The sequence below is a fragment of the Spodoptera frugiperda genome, chromosome 3, assembly GCF_023101765.2.
Source record: "Spodoptera frugiperda isolate SF20-4 chromosome 3, AGI-APGP_CSIRO_Sfru_2.0, whole genome shotgun sequence".
NCBI classification, from domain to species: domain Eukaryota; kingdom Metazoa; phylum Arthropoda; class Insecta; order Lepidoptera; family Noctuidae; genus Spodoptera; species Spodoptera frugiperda.
The window spans coordinates 10,352,806-10,372,747 of NC_064214.1; the positions used below are offsets into that span (position 1 = coordinate 10,352,806).

Sequence of the window (19,942 nt, forward strand, 5' to 3'; positions counted from 1 at the left end):
GTTTTGGTTAGTTAATTTTAATTAGAAATAAAAGCAGCATGCAAATGGAATATTTTATTATATTACCAACATGTCACATGGTAAAATTATTAACAGAAAATGAATGGTCGACAGCTTTATATGCATCCAAAACAGTTTTTAAAGGAGTAAAGTCCTGTACCCTTAGTACGAGTTTGCTTTACGTTGAACGAAAACAAAACGAGAGCGCGTTCGGTGCTCTGATTGGCCGGTCCGAATGAACCAACCAATCAGAGCGCGGAACTTTCGTTTTGTTTTCGTTCGGTTTGCACACACTCAATAATATTGTCAATAAAGTACGTATTGTCAATAATATTGTGTGTGTGCGACCTGTATTGCGGTATTGTTCAATAATATTGTAGATTATCCAGAAATTCTGATTTTGTCTCGTCAATATCGGGGGGAGGCAGGGGTATTGTCAATAATATTGACGTGTGCGGGCGCGCGGCAATATTTTAGTTGAGGAAAAGATTTCAAGGCAGGCGGACGTTCGTGTTATTTGTTCAAAATGGAAGACGAAAACAGTATCCAAAGCGAAAATTGTGTTGATACTGTTGATAATAGTACCCTTACGGAAAAACACTATTTGTCAGTGTTTATTAAAACATGGGAAACTTATCCAGAATTATTGAATACATCCTGCAAAGCATATCGTGATACAGTTAAGAAAAATAATGCGCTTGATAAGTTGCTCGAGATTTATAAAAAAAATCAAATCAAATACCTAGTACAAGAGAAGACGTAAAGAAAAAAAATAATTCATACTTAATAAAAAAATAAATAATTACTTATAATATTTTTTTAATTAATTTTTAATTTAGTAGTAGTACTTCATTTATTAGATTAAAGTGATTTAATCCAGCTTTTTTTCTCATCCAGTCCTTAATCCATCGTTTCTTTCTTGATTGCCTTTTTTTAGTTAGTAAAATTAATGCAATACTCAATGCAACGACTTTTTTCTTTCTTTCCATTATGTTCAACGTGCGCACATGAATCTAGCTGCGGATCGACTGAGTCAGATTGTACCATGAAAAATTGACAATAATATTGTGTAGTGTGCGGGGATCATTTTATTGATGAAGATATTGACAATCTTGCATTGACAATATTATTGAGTGTGTGCGGCTAGCCTTCAACATAAAGCAAACTCGTACTAAGGGTACTGTATTTTTAATTAGTAGCCAAGTTAGTTTTTATATGAATCAAAAGCAACCAAATCACCACGAATTATTCTTACATTCAAAACAAAAACTGATTATAATTACTTAATCATATCCGTAAATTGAAAAATCGCATACATTTGAAGGAAAGTAAGATAGATATTTACATGCTTGTTTGCTAACATTAGAACTTAAGACGGGATCGGGGACGGATGTACTCATCCGTGATCAGGATCAAAGATCAGTTCATCCGTGATCATAGCGCTTGCAACATTGCCGAAATATCGGAAACTCATGGATAAATAAACATGGTAAATATCCCGTCTTAAGTTCTAATGTTAGTGTTAGTAACCATGTCAGTTTAAAAGGCTTGTTTGCTATCTACACATAGTACCAGTCAAAAAGTACAATTAAGTTGTGACTGACCATTTTTCCCGTTGATGGGCGAAGCTGGACGCGTTCTGAATATTTTCGTTCCCGGTTTCTTGAGATTCAACTGTGGGAGGGACTTCTGAAGCGTGTCTACGCAGTGGGACGCCGGCTTCACTGCTGCTATTTGGCTCCTGAAGTAAATACAAAGAAGAATTTGTAAAGCATGATAATATAATTATTATGATGATAATGTTTCCAAGTAGTCTTTTTGGCAATAAATGATTATGTTCAACCATGGACTAATAAATTCTTAGTTCATAGTTCAAGCAAAGTAATTTTAACTCTTATTTCGAATGTTATAAAAATTACTCATTTGAGAAAATGAGGAAGAAAAAAATGGCAAAAAGCTAACGTCACGTGGTGTTCCCAGGCGGTCACCCATCCAAGTACTGACCACGCCCGATGTTGCTTAACTTCGGTGATCGGACGAGAACCGGTGTTTTCAACATGGTATGGACGTTGGCGACAGTGAGACTCAAATAGTCGGTACCTATCTAATCTACGTTTAGATGACGTCACAAAAGAAATTACCTGTTATCTTCAGGCAAGGACATGGACCGGCAGGTTTTTCTATTCGCTTCGTAAATCCATTTTTCATGAATCGCAACCAATGGCTTCACATTTACGTTGGCAAGGATATCTTCTTCAATTTTGTATTTAGTGAGAGCATTTTTATCCTGGCTGGACTTCAAGGAACAAGAGCTCATTCGATCTCTCACGTCTTCACACTCCGGCGAGAAGTCTGGAGGTGGATTTACCCTGGAACACAGAAAAAAAAATTAATCTTTACAGTAGTAATACATAGTAGTAGCCTTAGCTCATAAATAGCACGTCGATTATTTATACCATTGAGATAATTTTATATCACTTGCAAAATATTATTATGGCATTTTGCTTGAATAACTGAATTAATTTGGATAAAATATGAATTAACGCCATCTATCGCATTTGACTCGCGTGCATTTAATCGGAACTCAGGTAGCGATAAGGATTCAAGTTCGTAGTAATACCAGTGATAGTCGTAGCGCTGCGCTAGTATCGGCATTGTTAAAAAAATGGCTACAAGGTTCTTTTACAAGGCAAGAAACAATAAAATTTTAACTATGAATAATGCAGGCGGAGAAATTATTTATACCGGTTAAAAATATGATTATACCAGTGAAAAATATTTATAAAAAATATTCCTTTGTTCGCTATCTCTCTATGGGCTCAATGGATTGTAACAACAGCTTGACTCAAATTTATAGAATAAAATTAAATTTTCGACGCTAAAATTTAGTGGACTACTTAAATAACCAATGAAACATACTCGATTGTGTTTAATGAATGGATCGCCTTAACGAAAACATATTGATATTTTTATTATCATGTTATAACGTAAGTGAAATTTACGGTGACGTCACAAAGCACACCGTAATCCGAAAAAGTTGGTTTATTTGAAAACCTCTTTCGCCAACGTCCATACCATGTTGAAAACACCGGTTCTCGTCCGATCACCGAAGTTAAGCAACATCGGGCGTGGTCAGTACTTGGATGGGTGACCGCCTGGGAACACCACGTGACGTTAGCTTTTTGCACTTTTATTTAAGAAGAAGAAAATGTTTAAAATATTTAACTGTTAATTTTTTTGGTAAGAAATTAGATCCGTTGGTCATAATTTTGGAATTTATAAATAAATCTTACTAAACGCAGCCCTGTCTCATATCGCGATGAAATCTTGCTATAGTTATTGTAAAATCACACAATGTTTCATGAATAGTGCTTTATCATTATAAGTAAATAAAATGAAGTGACGTCATTTCGATGTAACTAAACGTCAAATACGACTTAGAGGTTGCCAACGTCCATACCATGTTGAAAACACCGGTTCTCGTCCGATCACCGAAGTTAAGCAACATCGGGCGTGGTCAGTACTTGGATGGGTGACCGCCTGGGAACACCACGTGACGTTAGCTTTTTGCAATTTATATTCCTATTAGTTTTATATTATTTTGCATTTTATTTATTTAGATATTTCTCTTTTAAACTTATGCAAAACTAGCTTTTGCCCGCGACTTCGTTCGCGTGGAATAGTGACTTCCGGCAAATTTTTGGTTTTAACCACATAGTTCCCGATCTCGCGGAATCTCTTCAAAAATGAGATGTAGAAGATATTCCAGGGAACTCTTCAAAAATCAACATAATGAGCTCTACGTTTGAATTTAATAGACGTATACTCACTTAGAGCATTGAAAAAATAGTTTAAAAACGGACTTAAACTAAAGAAATATTATAATCTTTCCGAACTTAAGATGAAAACTAACTTAAAACTAAAGAAAGCTACGAATTACGAATTTATAACAATTAAAAAAGAAATTATATTACAACCTATCTTCTATGCTATAATAACCAAGCTTAAACTAAATAATTTAAAAGAAACGACTTAAATCTAATCTATCTAATTAATTAAGAAATTAGACTTACAATTTTATTAAAAAACTAACTACAGTAACTACTAATAATCGATATCAAACTTAACCTACGTTAAATAATTTAACCAGAAAACCAGGAAAACCCAACAAATAAACTTATTAATTGACAAATACCACGAAACCAATTTATTTAGAATTTCAATGTACAGACAGCACTTTTCTACGATTTTATTATATGTATAGATATAGATTTTTGAAATAAAAACTATCCTATGTCCTTTCTAAGGTTCTAAACTATATCTGTACCAAATTTCAACCAAATCCGTCAAATAGTGGCGGAGATTAATGGTATAAGCATAGAATAGTGTTCGACCTGATTGTTTAATTTGACATAACTTTTTTATTTATGAACCGATTGACATGAAACAAACACTAAATGTAAATTGAAGCATACCACAATATATTCGTGAAAACCGCATCCAAATCGGATCAGCCGTTTCTGAGATTAGCGCGCATAGACACACAGACAAACAGACAAACAGACAAACAGACAAACAGACAAACCGACAAACAGACAAACAGACAAAAAAAAGTTAATTTCATTTTTGGGTTCGACATCGACATTACAATAACCCCTGCTATTTTTTTTTTTATTTTCAATGTACAGATTTCTACGATTTTATGTACAGACAGCACTTTTCTACGATTTTATTATATGTATAGATGAGGGATGTTAATGAATGAACAGATTATTTTTTTACACCGAAAACTTTGCTCATAGAGATGGTCCTACTTGTCCATGTTTTTATAAAAATCAGATTAGCCATTTAATAGCAAATTACAAGCAGTGTTAGAGTGACAACTATTTTTTTTAAGTCTACAATGGCATAAGTGTTACCGTTTGCTTCAAATTACAGTGACTTTGTAAACGAAAAAATTGTTAAAACAAAGGTAGCCATTTTTCATTACTCTCAGGTGATTTCGATTGTTCATTAGGCAATATTTTTTGATAACTACTTTAAAAAAAAATGCAAAAAGCTAACGTCACGTGGTGTTCCCAGGCGGTCACCCATCCAAGTACTGACCACGCCCGATGTTGCTTAACTTCGGTGATCGGACGAGAACCGGTGTTTTCAACATGGTATGGACGTTGGCAAACGCTCAGCCGTATTTTACGTTTAGTTGCATCGAAATTACGTCACTTCATTATTTTTTACTCAAAATGATAAAGCAAAAGCACTATCTATGAAAGATTGTGTGATTGTACAATAACTATAGAGGAGTTACATCGCGATTTTGAGACTAAGGGATGCATTCAGTTAGATTTATTTATAAAGTGCCAAAATTAAGACTAACGGTTCTAATTTCTTACCCTAAAAAATTAAACAGTTCAATATTTTCTTTTTTTAAATAAAAATGCAAAAAGCTAACGTCACGTGGTGTTCCCAGGCGGTCACCCATCCAAGTACTGACCACGCCCGATGTTGCTTAACTTCGGTGATCGGACGAGAACCGGTGTTTTCAACATGGTATGGACGTTGGCGATTGCTAGAGCAAAATTCGTCAACTCTACAGACTTGATGGAGATAGCAATATCTTATCACAATATGTATTTATTTAGTTTATCAAAATACGTATTTCTTGTATTGTGTTCCTTCAATCTCACGATATTTGTATGTCTAATTGGCAAACGATATTAAACTTCGTTGTTATAAACGACAGTAAATCTAATCATGAACAATAAAAGAAACCTTTAAAATCTATTTTAAGCCTTATTGATCTCAATTTAGTGGAAAATCAACTGAATATTTTTGAAAGTTCGTGATGCCGGGATAAAATTAAAACATTCAATAACGACATGACACTGACTAATGATTGAATACCGACCACAATATTCCTCAACAACAACCCTTAAATTCCTAACCCCCCAAAAGGCTGGCAACGCACTTGTAACGACTCTGGTATTTCGGATTTCCATGGGCGGCGGCGATTGCTTACCATCAGGTGGTTCGTCTGCTCGTTTACCAGCTTATACCATAAATAAAACATAACTAAAACACTAATGTTCTTTTACCTCCGTAATCCAGTAAATACGTCCCGAATAGGGTCAATGACTTCAGGAGAACTATTCACTGGAGTTATCGCTTCAGGTTCGTGTGTTTTCCCAGTACTGTTTGCTGGGTTCTCGACAGATGTGTTTATGGGTGTAGCCGCACTCTCGAGGGATGAGTTCGTTAGATTTTTATGTTCTGAAATTAATTAAATAGTGGTATGAATATAATAAGTCTTGTGGAATTCACTGCTGAAAACAAATGATTTGCTGTTCAGGTATTAGGATATGGATATGGAACCAATATTTCAATTTAGTTGTGTGTCAAAGTATAGTATTATTGAGTTTGAATAATAACGATAATTTGACAAATTCATAAGATGGACTAATAAACTATTTATTAAGTTACCAGACAACCAACTTTTCTATTTTGCGAAAATACATGATTTTTACATAGAAATTCCATCAAAAGTTAGAAAAAACTTGCAAAAATGCAAAGGCTAATCATATTTTGTACAAAGAGCAAAAAAAGTGCAATCTCCTTTTCAGAAAAATATTAAAAAAGCTTACCTTCTTTTTCCGGCGTGACGCAATTGTCGGCTTCTCTAGTTTTGTCCTGGCTCCTATCCGCACCGCCCAACTCTCCAGACAGCCAAGCATTCTTCCTAAGTTTATTGCTCCTAGCAATAGGCGTACTAGGCAAACTGTAGTTCCTTATATCAAAATTATAGGAAGAGCGTTCAGAACTATTCCTATCCTTCAAAAGTGGTTTTATAGAATCACAGTTAACATCAGGCACTTTTATATGAAGCGGTTTGTAAGATTTTGGGGTAAAACTCCTACTTAATTTTGTGTGAGGCCGTTCAGTACTTCGGTCTTTAGTTTCTTCATCGTTTGTGAAGTTTATAGTGCGGTTGGGGCTGAAAATGCTGCAGTATTCAGTGGAATCGCTCCTATGTAGAGTGCCTGGGGTACCAATGTCTTTCATTCTAGCTTTAATTTTTGCTATGGGAGTTGAACAGGCACTGGAGTATTCCTTTTCTTGCAAATGTTCGTATCTTACTAATGAGGCATGGTCGTTTTGGTCGTCATCAGATATGAAGCATTTTTCGGCAGTAGCCACGGACTTAGCGTGGGACTTTCTTATAGTTTCGTACAAAGGGCTCGCATCGCTTTTGGTGCAGTCTTTCTCGCTTTCTGTGGAACTTTCTCGAGCGTTGTGCACAACGGCTTGGTGTTCTATATTCTGTGGACTCAGACATTCTGAGTCTGTTGGAGAAGTTGTGTCCCAAGCCGTTGAGCTGAACGTGGATCGCTTGGTCGGTAGCCGAGCCGGGATTATTATGTAGCCAAGATCATCAATATTGCGCTGTAAAAATTAAAAGATAAAGGTGAATTATTATTATTTTTTTAATGTAAAAACATAAGTAAATCTTTTTATTTGAGTGCAAAAAGCTAACGTCACGTGGTGTTCCCAGGCGGTCACCCATCCAAGTACTGACCACGCCCGATGTTGCTTAACTTCGGTGATCGGACGAGAACCGGTGTTTTCAACATGGTATGGACGTTGGCATACGCTGGGCCGAATTTTACGTTTAGTCACTTTTTAAGACGTTATGTTTATTTTATTCAATCAAAATGTAAAGCCACTATCTTTGAAAGATTGTGATTGTACAATAACTAAAGTAAAGAGTAAGGAGTAACAACGAGACTGAGAGCTACGTTTATTTAGATTTATTTGGAAGTTCTAAAATAATGGTTTTAATTTCTTACCTAGAAATGAAATAGCTATATATTTTTAAAATCTTTTTTTATTAAGTAAAAAAGCAAAAAGCTAACGTCACGTGGTGTTCCCAGGCGGTCACCCATCCAAGTACTGACCACGCCCGATGTTGCTTAACTTCGGTGATCGGACGAGAACCGGTGTTTTCAACATGGTATGGACGTTGGCATACGCTGGGCCGTATTTTACGTTTAGTTACTTCTCTATGACGTCACTTGTTTTTTATCAAATAAAGTGGTAATGTTAATTATAAAGCATTGAATACGGTGAATTACATACTTTAAACTGCGGTAACCACAACATATTGTTGGTACTATTCCAGTATGAATTTTCTATGTGATTCTAATATTGTTTTTCATCTAGATGTATTGCGCACGCGGAATTTAAAGACTTTTTTTTACCATCCCCTCACTTCATAGAAAATACATAAGAAGTAGCCCTTCATCTTAACTTTTATCTTGTACGCCTGTCCCGTCCGGCATGAACACCCCGCATCACCAGAGGACTTGCAAGTGCATGGACTCCATGGTCATGCTAATGGCTTATCAACAAGTGGTCCAATTGCTCATTTCTCCTATCCAATAAAAAATACTGTCTTACCTTAACATTTTGCAGTGTACTCTGTAACATAGCCAGATCCATCCTCTCGTGTCGTTGGAGCGTCAGTCCAGATTGTAGTAAGGAAAGTAAGCACCCAGGGTATGTTCCATCTGTTGGCAGTGGTATACCTGTCTTCCATAACGTGTATTGTTCCTTCAACTTGTTGTAAGAGAGGTTCTTCCATGGCATCGCCGCTGGGGAAAATGTAAAAATAATAATCAATTTGAGAAGAAAAACATGTTTATACAACTGGAAAAATTAAACAAAAACAAAAAGTCAACGTCACGTGGTGTTCCCAGGCGGTCACCCATCCAAGTACTGACCACGCCCGATGTTGCTTAACTTCGGTGATCGGACGAGAACCGGTGTTTTCAACATGGTATGGACGTTGACAACCATAAGTTACAAATAGTTGATTACATATAATTTGTTGTTTTTTTTTCGTATTCTTATTACTTTGACAGGATTTTTTCATTATTATAAACATGAAGAATCTTAATACACTAACTATAAACCATGGCCCAATAAGTTTTTTAGTAGATACACTTACTTACTTACTTAGTTCACAATAAAACAAATATTTACTCAATTTAAGTTCCCAGAGGAAACAACCAAACAAACACTATTGCAAAGACAGTTCCCATACAAAATTATTTACAAAAACACTTACCGTTACAACTTTCCCACAGTATAAGGCACAGACTATACACATCACTCTTGGAACATGGATACACCAAGCCTTCTTCGCTGGGTAAAAACAACTCTGGTGCATGCCACCTGTATTTCTCAGAGTTCTCATATATTTTATACTCTTTGGCCACAGCGTTAGATGAAATGTAAGTCTCCGAGGGATGCGCCGATATCAGAGGCTGGAACTCCACCACGTCTGATTGGCGAGAATCTAGAAATAAAATAAAATTGTGATAAAAATGGGGGAGAACCTAGAAAAATTTCGATGTCACACGGTATTCCCAGAACCCTTTCTGGCCTTATAGAAATCGCCGGTTTTACGTATAAAAAATCTTTAGTATGTAAAATAAATAATGTCTAATTAATAAATAACACTAGTAATACTACGATAAAAATTGTTTTAAAAACAGGAAAAATATCAGATTTGTGCAAAAAGCTAACGTCACGTGGTGTTCCCAGGCGGTCACCCATCCAAGTACTGACCACGCCCGATGTTGCTTAACTTCGGTGATCGGACGAGAACCGGTGTTTTCAACATGGTATGGACGTTGGCATACGCTTAGCCGAATTTTACGTTTAATTACATCTTTAAGACGTCACATGTATACCAATTGATAAAGCATTGCGTTTGAAATATTACGGCGTTATATCAAAACCGAGTCCTGTCCTTCCTTACATTTTATCTGTAGCAGTTCTATTTTTTATTTCCTCCAGAAATAAAACATATGTTATTTTAAACCAAAAAAATTGGTAGTTTGGGTAGCTATACATGTATGACGGTAATTAATTGGCCTTTCTCCATAAATACAATTAGTAGGTGGGTGGTTTTCGATGTCGAAAAAAATCACAAAATGTTAACGGCGTCATTATACTCAACCAAAAGTTAACAATTTTGTTGATTGAAAAACAAAATTTGGTTTCAATAAATTGAGCCGTGTCACTGCTCTCAACCAATCAAATAAAAATAAGGATGATAATAAGCTACCACGATGCTTAATAATGCGGGAGAATAATGATTTGTTAAATAAAAGTTAAAGTTAAAGGAAAACCACCCAGGTAAATAAAATTTATATTTACATTTTAATCAAAATAATTTACTTTATAATATAAAATATGATAAGTTTTCAAAAGCTTTACAAATTAAAAAAAAACTACTTTTTTACAATTTCTTAAAAAAATAATGCAAAAAGCTAACGTCACGTGGTGTTCCCAGGCGTCACCCATCCAAGTACTGACCACGCCCGATGTTGCTTAACTTCGGTGATCGGACGAGAACCGGTGTTTTCAACATGGTATGGACGTTGGCATACGATGAACCGAATTTTAAGTTTACTTACATCGAAATGACGTCATACCCTTATTTTTTTAATCAAAATGATAAGGCAGAAATACTATTGTATGGAACATTGCGTGATTGTACAATTACTAGAGTGAGGTGTACTGAACGCAGCCCTTGGGGCCAAGTATTACGTAAGCACTATTGGGGGTGGGGGGTCTTTATTTTGCTTATTTTGGATGACATGGAGGGTAGGGGAGTCTAGATGATGATTACGTCATCGGTAGTTATTTACTTTTTTACACGAATGGCAACCGTCACAATGTCTATGATTGAAAACGAAACGCATTTTCAATTTTTTTTTAAATCGGTCCAGTAGTTTTGAGCCTATTCATTACAAACAAACAAACAAAAAAATATTGCCCCTTTATAATATTAATTTAGATAAAAAATACATTTTTATCTGAAAAATGTTTACGTAAGCATGGGGGGAGGGGGTAAAAGCTTTGCTTACTTTTGCTGACAAGGGGAATGAGGGGTAAATAATTGTTTTAAATCTGCTAACGTAGTATTTGAACGGCCCCCTTAGTCTCAAACTTGCAGTGTAAAGTTTGAGACTAAGGGCTGCGTTCAGTTAGATTGATTTGGAAGTACCAAAATTATTATTGAAGGTTCTAATTTCTGATCTATAAAATTGAAACAGTTGAATATTCATTTTTTTCTTAAATAAAAATGCAAAAAGCTAACGTCACGTGGTGTTCCCAGGCGGTCACCCATCCAAGTACTGACCACGCCCGATGTTGCTTAACTTCGGTGATCGGACGAGAACCGGTGTTTTCAACATGGTATGGACGTTGGCGAATGTGTAGCAGAAATAAACGTTTGGTATAAAATCTAAAATTTAATTGTGAATATCAACTTTATTTTCAACTACTTAAAGCCTATTATTGCACCTACATTAATTTTGTAAAAGATAAAATAATCAAGATCGTAATTTATGTACTGCAGTACTTATCTTTACAATTATGATAACGCAATGTAGGTATGTATGTATACTAAGCCTATTTATACTATCAAAAATACATAGAAATATAATACATAAATATTAAATAAGTATTATCATTTATCACCACAACTGATAGTTTGCAATGCAATAAAAACGATACTTTAAAACTTATATATATGTAATTCATATAAATAATTTACTGTCAAATCAAATTATAGCAATTTTTTAAAGATTTAATCCTATTTATTTTATTATGCGTAAATGCATTTCCGTGACGAATAAAAATATATTATAAACAGCATCAACTATCAACTATCTTTTACGAATGTTCGTCAATCTCAACTAAAATAAAGACATTATAATTTATTTTAATTGTACGGAGCTCGTTAATTTTTTTACGTCTCGTGTTCTCGTGCAGCGCCGTACTCACAGATAATTATGATTACAAATGTGTTGTTTTGTTTGTGTAGATCATTAAAATATAAGTGCACTGTACTTCCTGAAGTATTTAAGTATACATAATACATATCATAACAGCGGCTTTGCCCGCGTCGTGACACTAGAGTAAAAACTAGTAATGTTACTCCAGACTATACTTTCAGTAGTAGGTATGACTTGCGTAGACGACTTGCGTAGCGTGGACGAGTAACAAACATACACCACACCCAGGTTATACATAAATCCATACATTCGCACAAACTTTTTAATAGCAGCATTTGCAAAAAAGCTCAGTAACTAGTAACACGGAGTCCGGAATTGTGACCAGTATATGGCAATAGGCTCCCCGTATTACATGGGGCTTATAACACAAATGGTGAAATGTGGGTGTACAGTGTATAGCGGCATTACCTGCCGTACTGTGCACCTCTGCCTACCCCCTCGGAGATAAAAATGCGTGACGTTGCATATAATATTACATTAGTAGACTAGCAAGCAGGAACTTAGGAACTAGGATCAATCACTTACCATCAATATTGACATACTGAGGCTCAGGCGAATACAAGTCATAGTCTTTGGGGTTGCTTCTTTCTGGCTTGTGCAGCCTGGTGCAGGCGGCCATGTCAGCCAGTTTGGCTGCATCATGGCTTGTGATCATCACGCTGGAGCTGCACAGCTCCGTGTGCAGGTAGCCCTGCATTTGCAGGAATACCAGAGCGTTTGCAACGTCCAGGGCATACTGCACTGCCGTTTGTGCGCTTAGAATGCGACCCTGGGAATGTTATTTTAAATTGTATTACTGTTTAGAAACGAACATCGAACCTTTTTAACCGACTACAGAGAGAGAGGAGTTCAGTTTGACCTAAAAATATGTACCCATGTACGTATGTTTGTCGCGATTATCTCGCGTTTGGCTGAGCAGATTTTGATGATGCGGTTTTAAACATAGTATTTTCCAGACTTTGGAGAAGGTTTTAGGGATATTGCCTAACTTAAACTTATGGGAAATATTTCAAATCAAAATAGGGTCATACTCGTCAGACTGACTTACCTCATTAAGTCCTATGCAAACTGTATTAAAACGGCAGAATTTAATATTAGGCATGTTTTTATATCTAAGTTTACAAGATAAATGTTATTGTTTAGGACATGTAATTTGACAGTATAATGATAATAATATATTGTTATACTATGTTAAAGAAAATATTCTAATAGTTTTACCTGCACATGTAGTATGCCGTACAGTGAGTCGACACATCTCTCGCAGATCAGATGGACGTTATTGTGGATGTCGGGATACAGTCCCATTAGAAGTATTATATTAGGGTGGCGACACTTTCTGCAATTGTAACAAAAGGAAGAGGTTATCAAGTTAAACCTAACTACCTTTTAATGACTATCGTGGGACATACTAGATTAACTAAAAAATCACGTTTTACTCAGTAGGCTGCGCGAAGTCGCCGCGTCTGCAGACGATGCTCATGATGAGAGTCCCTCTATGACTCGAAACTAGTAAAGTGTTTCTCCAATAATGTACATGAGGAAACCGGGATTTTTTAGTTAATCACACATCATATGTTCGGAAAGAGCATTATGCCTTCTATTCCTTGAAGTAAGCAGTACATCTACTTTTCGCTACTTAGATAAGTAGTAGTCATCTGAAAGCTAAAACGACGATCGAACACAAAACTTCTTGCTTGCAACTCGGTTGCTCAGCCAATAATTACTGTTTGTGTAACTTTGCATAAGACACGGCGACATATTCACGGCCATGTTAAGTACTAGTGTTAACTCGAAGGAGAATTACTTTCCTCATATACAACTGGATGCCATTACGTCCAAGAGAATGCAATAAATTTAAACTCGGACGTTTATGTGACACCTCACACCTACCTCATTTCATTAAACGGACAATGACTTCCAAAAGCACCATTGTGATGAGAACATCATGACTGTAAAAAGGCTTTACTGCTACAGAAATGACGTCATAATCTCACCTCAATATGTTTATCTCCGTGTTCCGTTTCTTCCTAACATGTTCAACAGTGACACCATTCAGTCTCTTTATCTGCACGGGAACCACGCCCCATTTCCCGTAGTTCCAAGTCTTATTCCTTTCTACCGTTACATCGAGGTTGCTTGCACATGCTATCGGCAACCCGTATGTACTCGCATCACTCTAAAAAGTAAGACAATTGTACTAAAACAATTAAATGATCTCATTTCCGAATTAACAAATGTAAATGACTCAGACCATAACGTTATTTAAGACACTAGGGGATTTACGTTTACGTTTTACAATAGCAAATCAGTCATCTGCATCATTCAGTGTCTTAAACCAGGCTAGCCAATTGATACCGTTTACTTGATTTCACTAAGGTCAATGATGCAAACAAATCTAAGAAATAAATGGATGCAGTCGGCCATTGCCCTGCCGAACATACTTTACTATCGTCAGACTTGCTAGTGTGTGGCGACTGGACCTGCAGTTGCTCGTCTGCCCACTGATCCAGGTTCTTCAACTCACTCATCACTTCCCAAAGCTTGTCATCGGAGACATCCTTCCTTGGACTGGGAGGCGCATGTTGACTAGATAAATTAACGTCTCCCGATGCTTTTACTCCATCAACTTCATCGTCGTCACTCTTGTGACCGTCTAAGAAGTTCTTTACATCAAAGGGAAGAGAATTATTCTTGTAGAACGCTGGAGGAGAGTTTGTCTGGTCATCTTCTTTAAAATCTATGTGCTTTTGAACTAACATGTCCATGTCTGGAGATTTGTTTATACTATGACGTGACTGGCGTTTGTATTTTTGTGGTTCAGAAAAAGATGACGTCGTAGGGTATAAATTCCCAGGCATGAACACCTGATTCTGGAATAAGAACTGTATGTTCGGGAGACCTCCGTAGGCTGATCGTTCTGGGGTCGTACTTCGAGCGCGTTTCTGTTTCTTTTTATATTTAATGGCTGACTTCTTCTCATAATTGAAAGTGTTATCGTGATCTGCAGTGCAGTCGGTACAAGAGACTGGCAAGGAATGTCTACCACATTTTTTCTTGACAGGTGTATCTTTGGGTTCTTTACTTCCTATGGATCGTCTTGCCTGGAATTCTGCTAAATCACGTTTATATTCTTCTGTACGAATAGTGCCAATTTGAGTGGTGCTGTGACTGCACGGTGCTTCAGGTGTTGTGGGGATGGGGCTCACGCTGTGATGTGTCGTTACAGTTACACGCTCCCTGTTGGCAAACAGTAACAAGTTGTTAACATGATCACTTCCTATTAAGAACATAGGACTCATAAAAGCCTTCTTCTTCGGGTATTAACTATAATGGATGCTGTTAAGATTATTTAAACAACTTGTCTAACGCCTGGTAAAGCTCACAACATGTCTTAGAACGAAACTATGAATCATCGCTACATTCATCGCCACTCATTTTTTACGGCTGTCTCTCAGCAAGGCCTATACTCTGAATCATTTTTTAAGCAAGGCGTTAAACCAACAATGGTCTGAGAAAAAACCTTAACAATATAAAGTACAAATAACAGCAACTAATGGTGGTTCGGACGTCATTCAGACAGCAAAAGCGTGGGACAGTCGCGGGTCACCGGCGACGCGACGTCGAGATCTACTCGAAATAAATGGAATTTTGTATTGAATTTGAACTGTTACGCTATGGTTTCAGGTGTTATTTTTAGACTTATAAAAAATGGTAAGGCGCCGCCGGAACGCACTACTTCAGGTTATTTTATTTTTAATGTCTGCTTTTTCTTTTAAATCCTTTATCTCTCAGACAGGCTTAGCAACATAGACCCGATTAAATAACTTCCAGTGGCAAAAAAAAAAAAAACAATGGACTCTACAAATAAGAGAGCAAAGTAAGAGGCGATCATAATCATGAGTACCAACGCGGGACGATCGATACACTTTTACCGATTACCAATTTGATCAGGCTCGCAAAATTTGTTCCCAGGCATTGTATATCTGACATCAATTTGATCTCTTGTGAAACAGCTCTCCTAGATTCAATAAACTGATAGATCGTGTCTATCAAAACGTAGTTATATCACTAAAATGTCTAGTACTAAAATTTTGAAAGAGAAAACACGGACATTCGAGTCTGCCATTTTGATACTCCTTTTTTGTCACGCCCCAAGTTTTTGTCAACGAAAGCGGACGGAGAAAGGAATTTCATTTATATTTCGTACTTATTTAAAATACATTTAAAAGAGTAATGAGCTATTAACGTGGTATCCATTTATACCAATTTTACACGTATGTCTCTTGGGTACCCGCAGAATCATTATGTTCCTTTGTAGAATCGGCACGAAACTAAGTGGTTTGGTTGAATTCTAATTTTTACAATTATATAACTTATTAGTTTTCACTTAGATTCAAAAGCACTTCAGTAATTAAGGTATTTAAGTTACAAGTGACCTATTGGATACCACTTAAAGACTTTCAAGTAAGTAATTTTAGCTTGGGTCATACAAAGGTTCGGCAACGTCGCGAACTTTCTGCTTAGTTAGCAGACTTCTTTGTTACACAGAATTTAAAGTCATCCATTATAATCTTCAATACGCCGGAAGTAATAAATAACAAAGGTTTATTTTATAATCTCGATTCGATACAAACAATACATTGCGTAACATTGTAATTAAACTAGAAAGCACTTCGCGAAACCCATATCTTGTGACCCGAAGATAATGCTTACATAAATAAGAAGCTGTCGGTGTCCAGCCAACAATTTTGGTTATTTGTAAAGCAAGCAAGACATCACTATCACAAATAAGTTGAGTGAAAGTGAAATTTCAATAACACTGTTTTAGAACCATTGAAAGGCTCCAGATCGAATCGAAGCAGTAATTAATGGAGGCATCAATCACGACTATGTACTAGGAGGCATTCTTTTCCAAAATTGCTCAATCGTGCGCGTGAATGAAGCTCAAAAACCATGGGCATATTTCTTTCGAGTTCCTGCGCATGATTTGAATGATAAACGAAAGTATTTTCTATGAAAGAAAGTCCGTTTCTTTGTTGGCCCCAACAATAATTCTCGAATACTAAAACATGGATTTGAGATGTTATGACTTGTGAGCATACTTCATATTGTTGTCAGATATTTTGAGATGCTTATTTTAAATTACAATAGCTTTTCAGTAGTCGGACGTTACACGCTTGTGCTTGTGAATGTTAAAAGACGGGTACAGTGGTACAGTCATAAGATAAACAGTTTCTATGTGCTTCTTCAAGAAACTTTAACTTTTATTTAACAAATAATTAGTCTCCCGCGTTATTAAGCATCGTGGTAGCTTATCAACTTTATTTTTATTGGATTGGTTGAGAGCAGTGACACGGCTTAATTTATTGAAATCAAATTGTGTGTTTCAACCGGCAGAATTGTTAACTTTTGGTTGAGGATAATGACGCCGTTAACTATTTGTGTTTTTTTTTAAGAATCGCGCTTTTAATTAATATTTTTTAACATATAGCCGACACAATGTTCCGAATAAAATAACTGGTGCAAGCTTTTCTCGATAAAATCTAACTCGATACAACACTATATGATCGGACATCGAAAACGTCTATCAGATTTTGTTATTAAATTCTCAAGGAAGGCTATCTAACATCACGCCTATGCCAAAGGAAAAGGGCACGTAGATCTCAGATGAAACGCAAGAAAATTGATAACTTTCGCTTTCACGTTTTTAATAAATTCACGATTTTGACCCCTGGGGCGACTTACGTCATGTAGTACAAAGATCTGATTAACGTTAGCCAAATTTGGACTACGCTTCGTGAACGAGAACCCTTTTCGTTATACTTAAAGAAACGCAAATATTGGGCAATGGGCAAACTTATAAACTAGTTATGTTTTGCTTTGATATTGCGAAATAATCATAATACAAGTAGGTACCTAAATTAATAAAACTGTAACAAGCATAGTTTGAATATCCTGAAAGAGTAGCTAGCTGTTTAGATCACAGTGCTTTGAGGAAATATTTGATAACTACAGTTAGTCAAACCGGAATAAAACTAAAGCACTTGGGTATGTATTATGTACTTACGATATGTTTCCGCAAATTATAGGATCTTAGTTAAAACACTGGCCATTTAAACTTAACACTTTTTACGTAAATAAAAAACTACCTATTTCTTATCAAAATCTTGCGAACTGGCCACAGACAACTACGAGACACGAATGAATAAAAATTCAATTAAATTCTTTAACAATATTACGATACGTTATAATTAATGTTATCAACTATTATTTTTGGTACCTACAAGACAGGCAACAGTCAAACAGATGATTATGTGAATGAACTTATTTCGAAAAGTCGTTGAACTCGTCGTAACTTTTAACCTAATTCAAATGACATTACGTATCAATTTATTATAAAAAATAACGAATATTTACCAACAGCTGGATAAGACACACCTGTCCTGAAGTTCAGGAAATGACTAAACTAGGAACGATGGCCAAACTAGATTTCGTTGCAATAATTAACTGCGTTCACCGTGATTTGTATTGGCAATGGTACACAAAGCTTTGGCCTTTATTGGATTGGAATCAAACCTATTGTGGGTAGGTACAATTCGAATGATTCAACGTTAGGTGATCCACTTACATCATCCTGGGACTTCAGCTTTGTGTATAGTGTATTGTAATCGACATTTTTGTTCAATTCTACATTACGGACTAAAAGTACCTAACTGTTCATGCAATCATTTGATAGGTACAAAGATCGAAATGTTTAGGTATTAGATGCTAGCTACGTGCGCCTATGGGTAGGTATTTAAAAACAATCTTAAAGCGCCTTCTCAAGTAAAAAAAGTAGGTATAAATAATAAATGATAACTTTGCGTTCATTCAAAATAAAGAGATAATGCCTACTTGTAATGTTTTAAAACAAATTATTCTAGGTGCAAAATTATATTTACAAATAAAATAGATTGATAAAAATACGTACTCACCGGCGTAACCACTTGAAAACACCCATATCCTGCAAAGTATCCACTTTTTGTTCGGAAAAAACTAACACAATGAAACGAGACGTCTGCAATTAGCAATTAAATAATATTTATCGAACATAAATAAGTTTTTAAACTTAAACAGAAAGTTCGTCGATGCGAGGAGCCGTACACGAGGAACATTACCGGCGCATTAGAAGTCCGATCGTTATAAAAAACGACTAGCAACAATGACCACCGATATATTGTGCGGTCAGACAAAACATCACGAACAACGCGGCATTCGCAATGAGTTGAATTTGGTTTTTTGTACAAATTACTTTTCGTTGCGCTCCGGTGATCCACTTCATGCGCGCCGGTCGTCGAGCGTCGGCCCTCCTCAACTCTAGTCTGCTGCGGTCACAGACGGCTCGTCAACCATACGACGTGCACTTACTACCGTACAATACCTGATTCTAATTTAGGTCATACATTAAGGGTAGAAAGAAATATAATAAGACGAACAATGATCATTGTTTACCTTATTGCTGTGTTCGTTTCAGATTTACAACGTGAAGTTTTCTTAGATTTGTATTCGTATAAAAACTTCTTCATTGTTTCATTATTTTGCATCACATATAAAATATAAAAATTAGTGGCACATAATTCGTAAACTTAGTTGTAATTATATAAATTATTCATAGAAATTAATGCAAGCCTCGAAGTTGAAAACTGTTGTTGGAATTTGATGTCATTTTCCGGAAATAAAACAAATAAATAATAAATGTTTCATATTTATTAATTCTTTCAAACAAACCTAAATATGGTACGGTTATTATTTAAACTAGATACAATCAAATACAATTATTTTCCTGCAAGATTTGAGAAGATAGGTGCGTTTTATTTTAAAAGATATTTCCATTTCAATAAGTTTTAGATTCTGGACTTTTTACTTCCGGTAACATGGAGTATACTTGACAGATAATTAATATGTAAATACAAATAATATTTCCAAGAATTCATATTTTATTTCCTATAATCACATTAGTGTAGTATTACATATTTAAATTATTACGGAACAATTAATTATTTCAAGTTTATCCTCTCATTTACTGCTGGCAACCA

At 35.8% G+C, this 19,942-nt stretch overlaps 1 protein-coding gene and 11 non-coding genes across 13 annotated transcripts in view; 2 read left to right on the forward strand and 10 right to left on the reverse strand.

Annotated features, from left to right (window-relative positions):
* The window catches only part of LOC118273931 (uncharacterized), a 23,500-nt gene extending 3,932 nt beyond the window's left edge, over nucleotides 1-19,568 (reverse strand). Inside the window, exons 1-11 of one of the 2 annotated variants that reach the window (XM_035591155.2) lie at nucleotides 19,359-19,568; nucleotides 14,309-15,104; nucleotides 13,862-14,043; nucleotides 13,086-13,203; nucleotides 12,393-12,636; nucleotides 9,125-9,355; nucleotides 8,455-8,648; nucleotides 6,642-7,440; nucleotides 6,096-6,270; nucleotides 2,142-2,369; nucleotides 1,605-1,741 (exon numbers count right to left, since the gene is read on the reverse strand). In XM_035591155.2, the coding sequence (XP_035447048.2) occupies nucleotides 1,605-1,741; nucleotides 2,142-2,369; nucleotides 6,096-6,270; nucleotides 6,642-7,440; nucleotides 8,455-8,648; nucleotides 9,125-9,355; nucleotides 12,393-12,636; nucleotides 13,086-13,203; nucleotides 13,862-14,043; nucleotides 14,309-15,104; nucleotides 19,359-19,450 (3,196 nt within the window). In that variant the 5' untranslated portion in view covers nucleotides 19,451-19,568. Of the gene's footprint in view, nucleotides 1-1,604; nucleotides 1,742-2,141; nucleotides 2,370-6,095; nucleotides 6,271-6,641; nucleotides 7,441-8,454; nucleotides 8,649-9,124; nucleotides 9,356-12,392; nucleotides 12,637-13,085; nucleotides 13,204-13,861; nucleotides 14,044-14,308; nucleotides 15,105-18,841; nucleotides 19,280-19,358 lie in introns of those variants that run through there. The other variant, XM_035591156.2, reaches the window with a different exon arrangement.
* LOC118274423 (5S ribosomal RNA) lies at nucleotides 1,956-2,074 on the reverse strand. The gene has a single exon (XR_004783478.1). It is a non-coding gene; the product is annotated as a 5S ribosomal RNA (ribosomal RNA).
* On the forward strand, nucleotides 3,062-3,180 carry LOC126913082 (5S ribosomal RNA). The gene has a single exon (XR_007707663.1). It is a non-coding gene; the product is annotated as a 5S ribosomal RNA (ribosomal RNA).
* On the forward strand, nucleotides 3,447-3,565 carry LOC126913083 (5S ribosomal RNA). Its single transcript, XR_007707664.1, has one exon. It is a non-coding gene; the product is annotated as a 5S ribosomal RNA (ribosomal RNA).
* Nucleotides 5,058-5,176, reverse strand: LOC118274421 (5S ribosomal RNA). The gene has a single exon (XR_004783477.1). It is a non-coding gene; the product is annotated as a 5S ribosomal RNA (ribosomal RNA).
* On the reverse strand, nucleotides 5,446-5,564 carry LOC118274425 (5S ribosomal RNA). Its single transcript, XR_004783480.1, has one exon. It is a non-coding gene; the product is annotated as a 5S ribosomal RNA (ribosomal RNA).
* LOC126913084 (5S ribosomal RNA) lies at nucleotides 7,525-7,643 on the reverse strand. Its single transcript, XR_007707665.1, has one exon. It is a non-coding gene; the product is annotated as a 5S ribosomal RNA (ribosomal RNA).
* LOC118274414 (5S ribosomal RNA) lies at nucleotides 7,904-8,022 on the reverse strand. Its single transcript, XR_004783471.2, has one exon. It is a non-coding gene; the product is annotated as a 5S ribosomal RNA (ribosomal RNA).
* Nucleotides 8,729-8,847, reverse strand: LOC118274412 (5S ribosomal RNA). Its single transcript, XR_004783469.2, has one exon. It is a non-coding gene; the product is annotated as a 5S ribosomal RNA (ribosomal RNA).
* On the reverse strand, nucleotides 9,579-9,697 carry LOC118274413 (5S ribosomal RNA). Its single transcript, XR_004783470.1, has one exon. It is a non-coding gene; the product is annotated as a 5S ribosomal RNA (ribosomal RNA).
* Nucleotides 10,333-10,450, reverse strand: LOC126913086 (5S ribosomal RNA). The gene has a single exon (XR_007707667.1). It is a non-coding gene; the product is annotated as a 5S ribosomal RNA (ribosomal RNA).
* On the reverse strand, nucleotides 11,161-11,279 carry LOC126913085 (5S ribosomal RNA). Its single transcript, XR_007707666.1, has one exon. It is a non-coding gene; the product is annotated as a 5S ribosomal RNA (ribosomal RNA).
* Nucleotides 19,569-19,942: the final 374 nt, after the last annotated feature.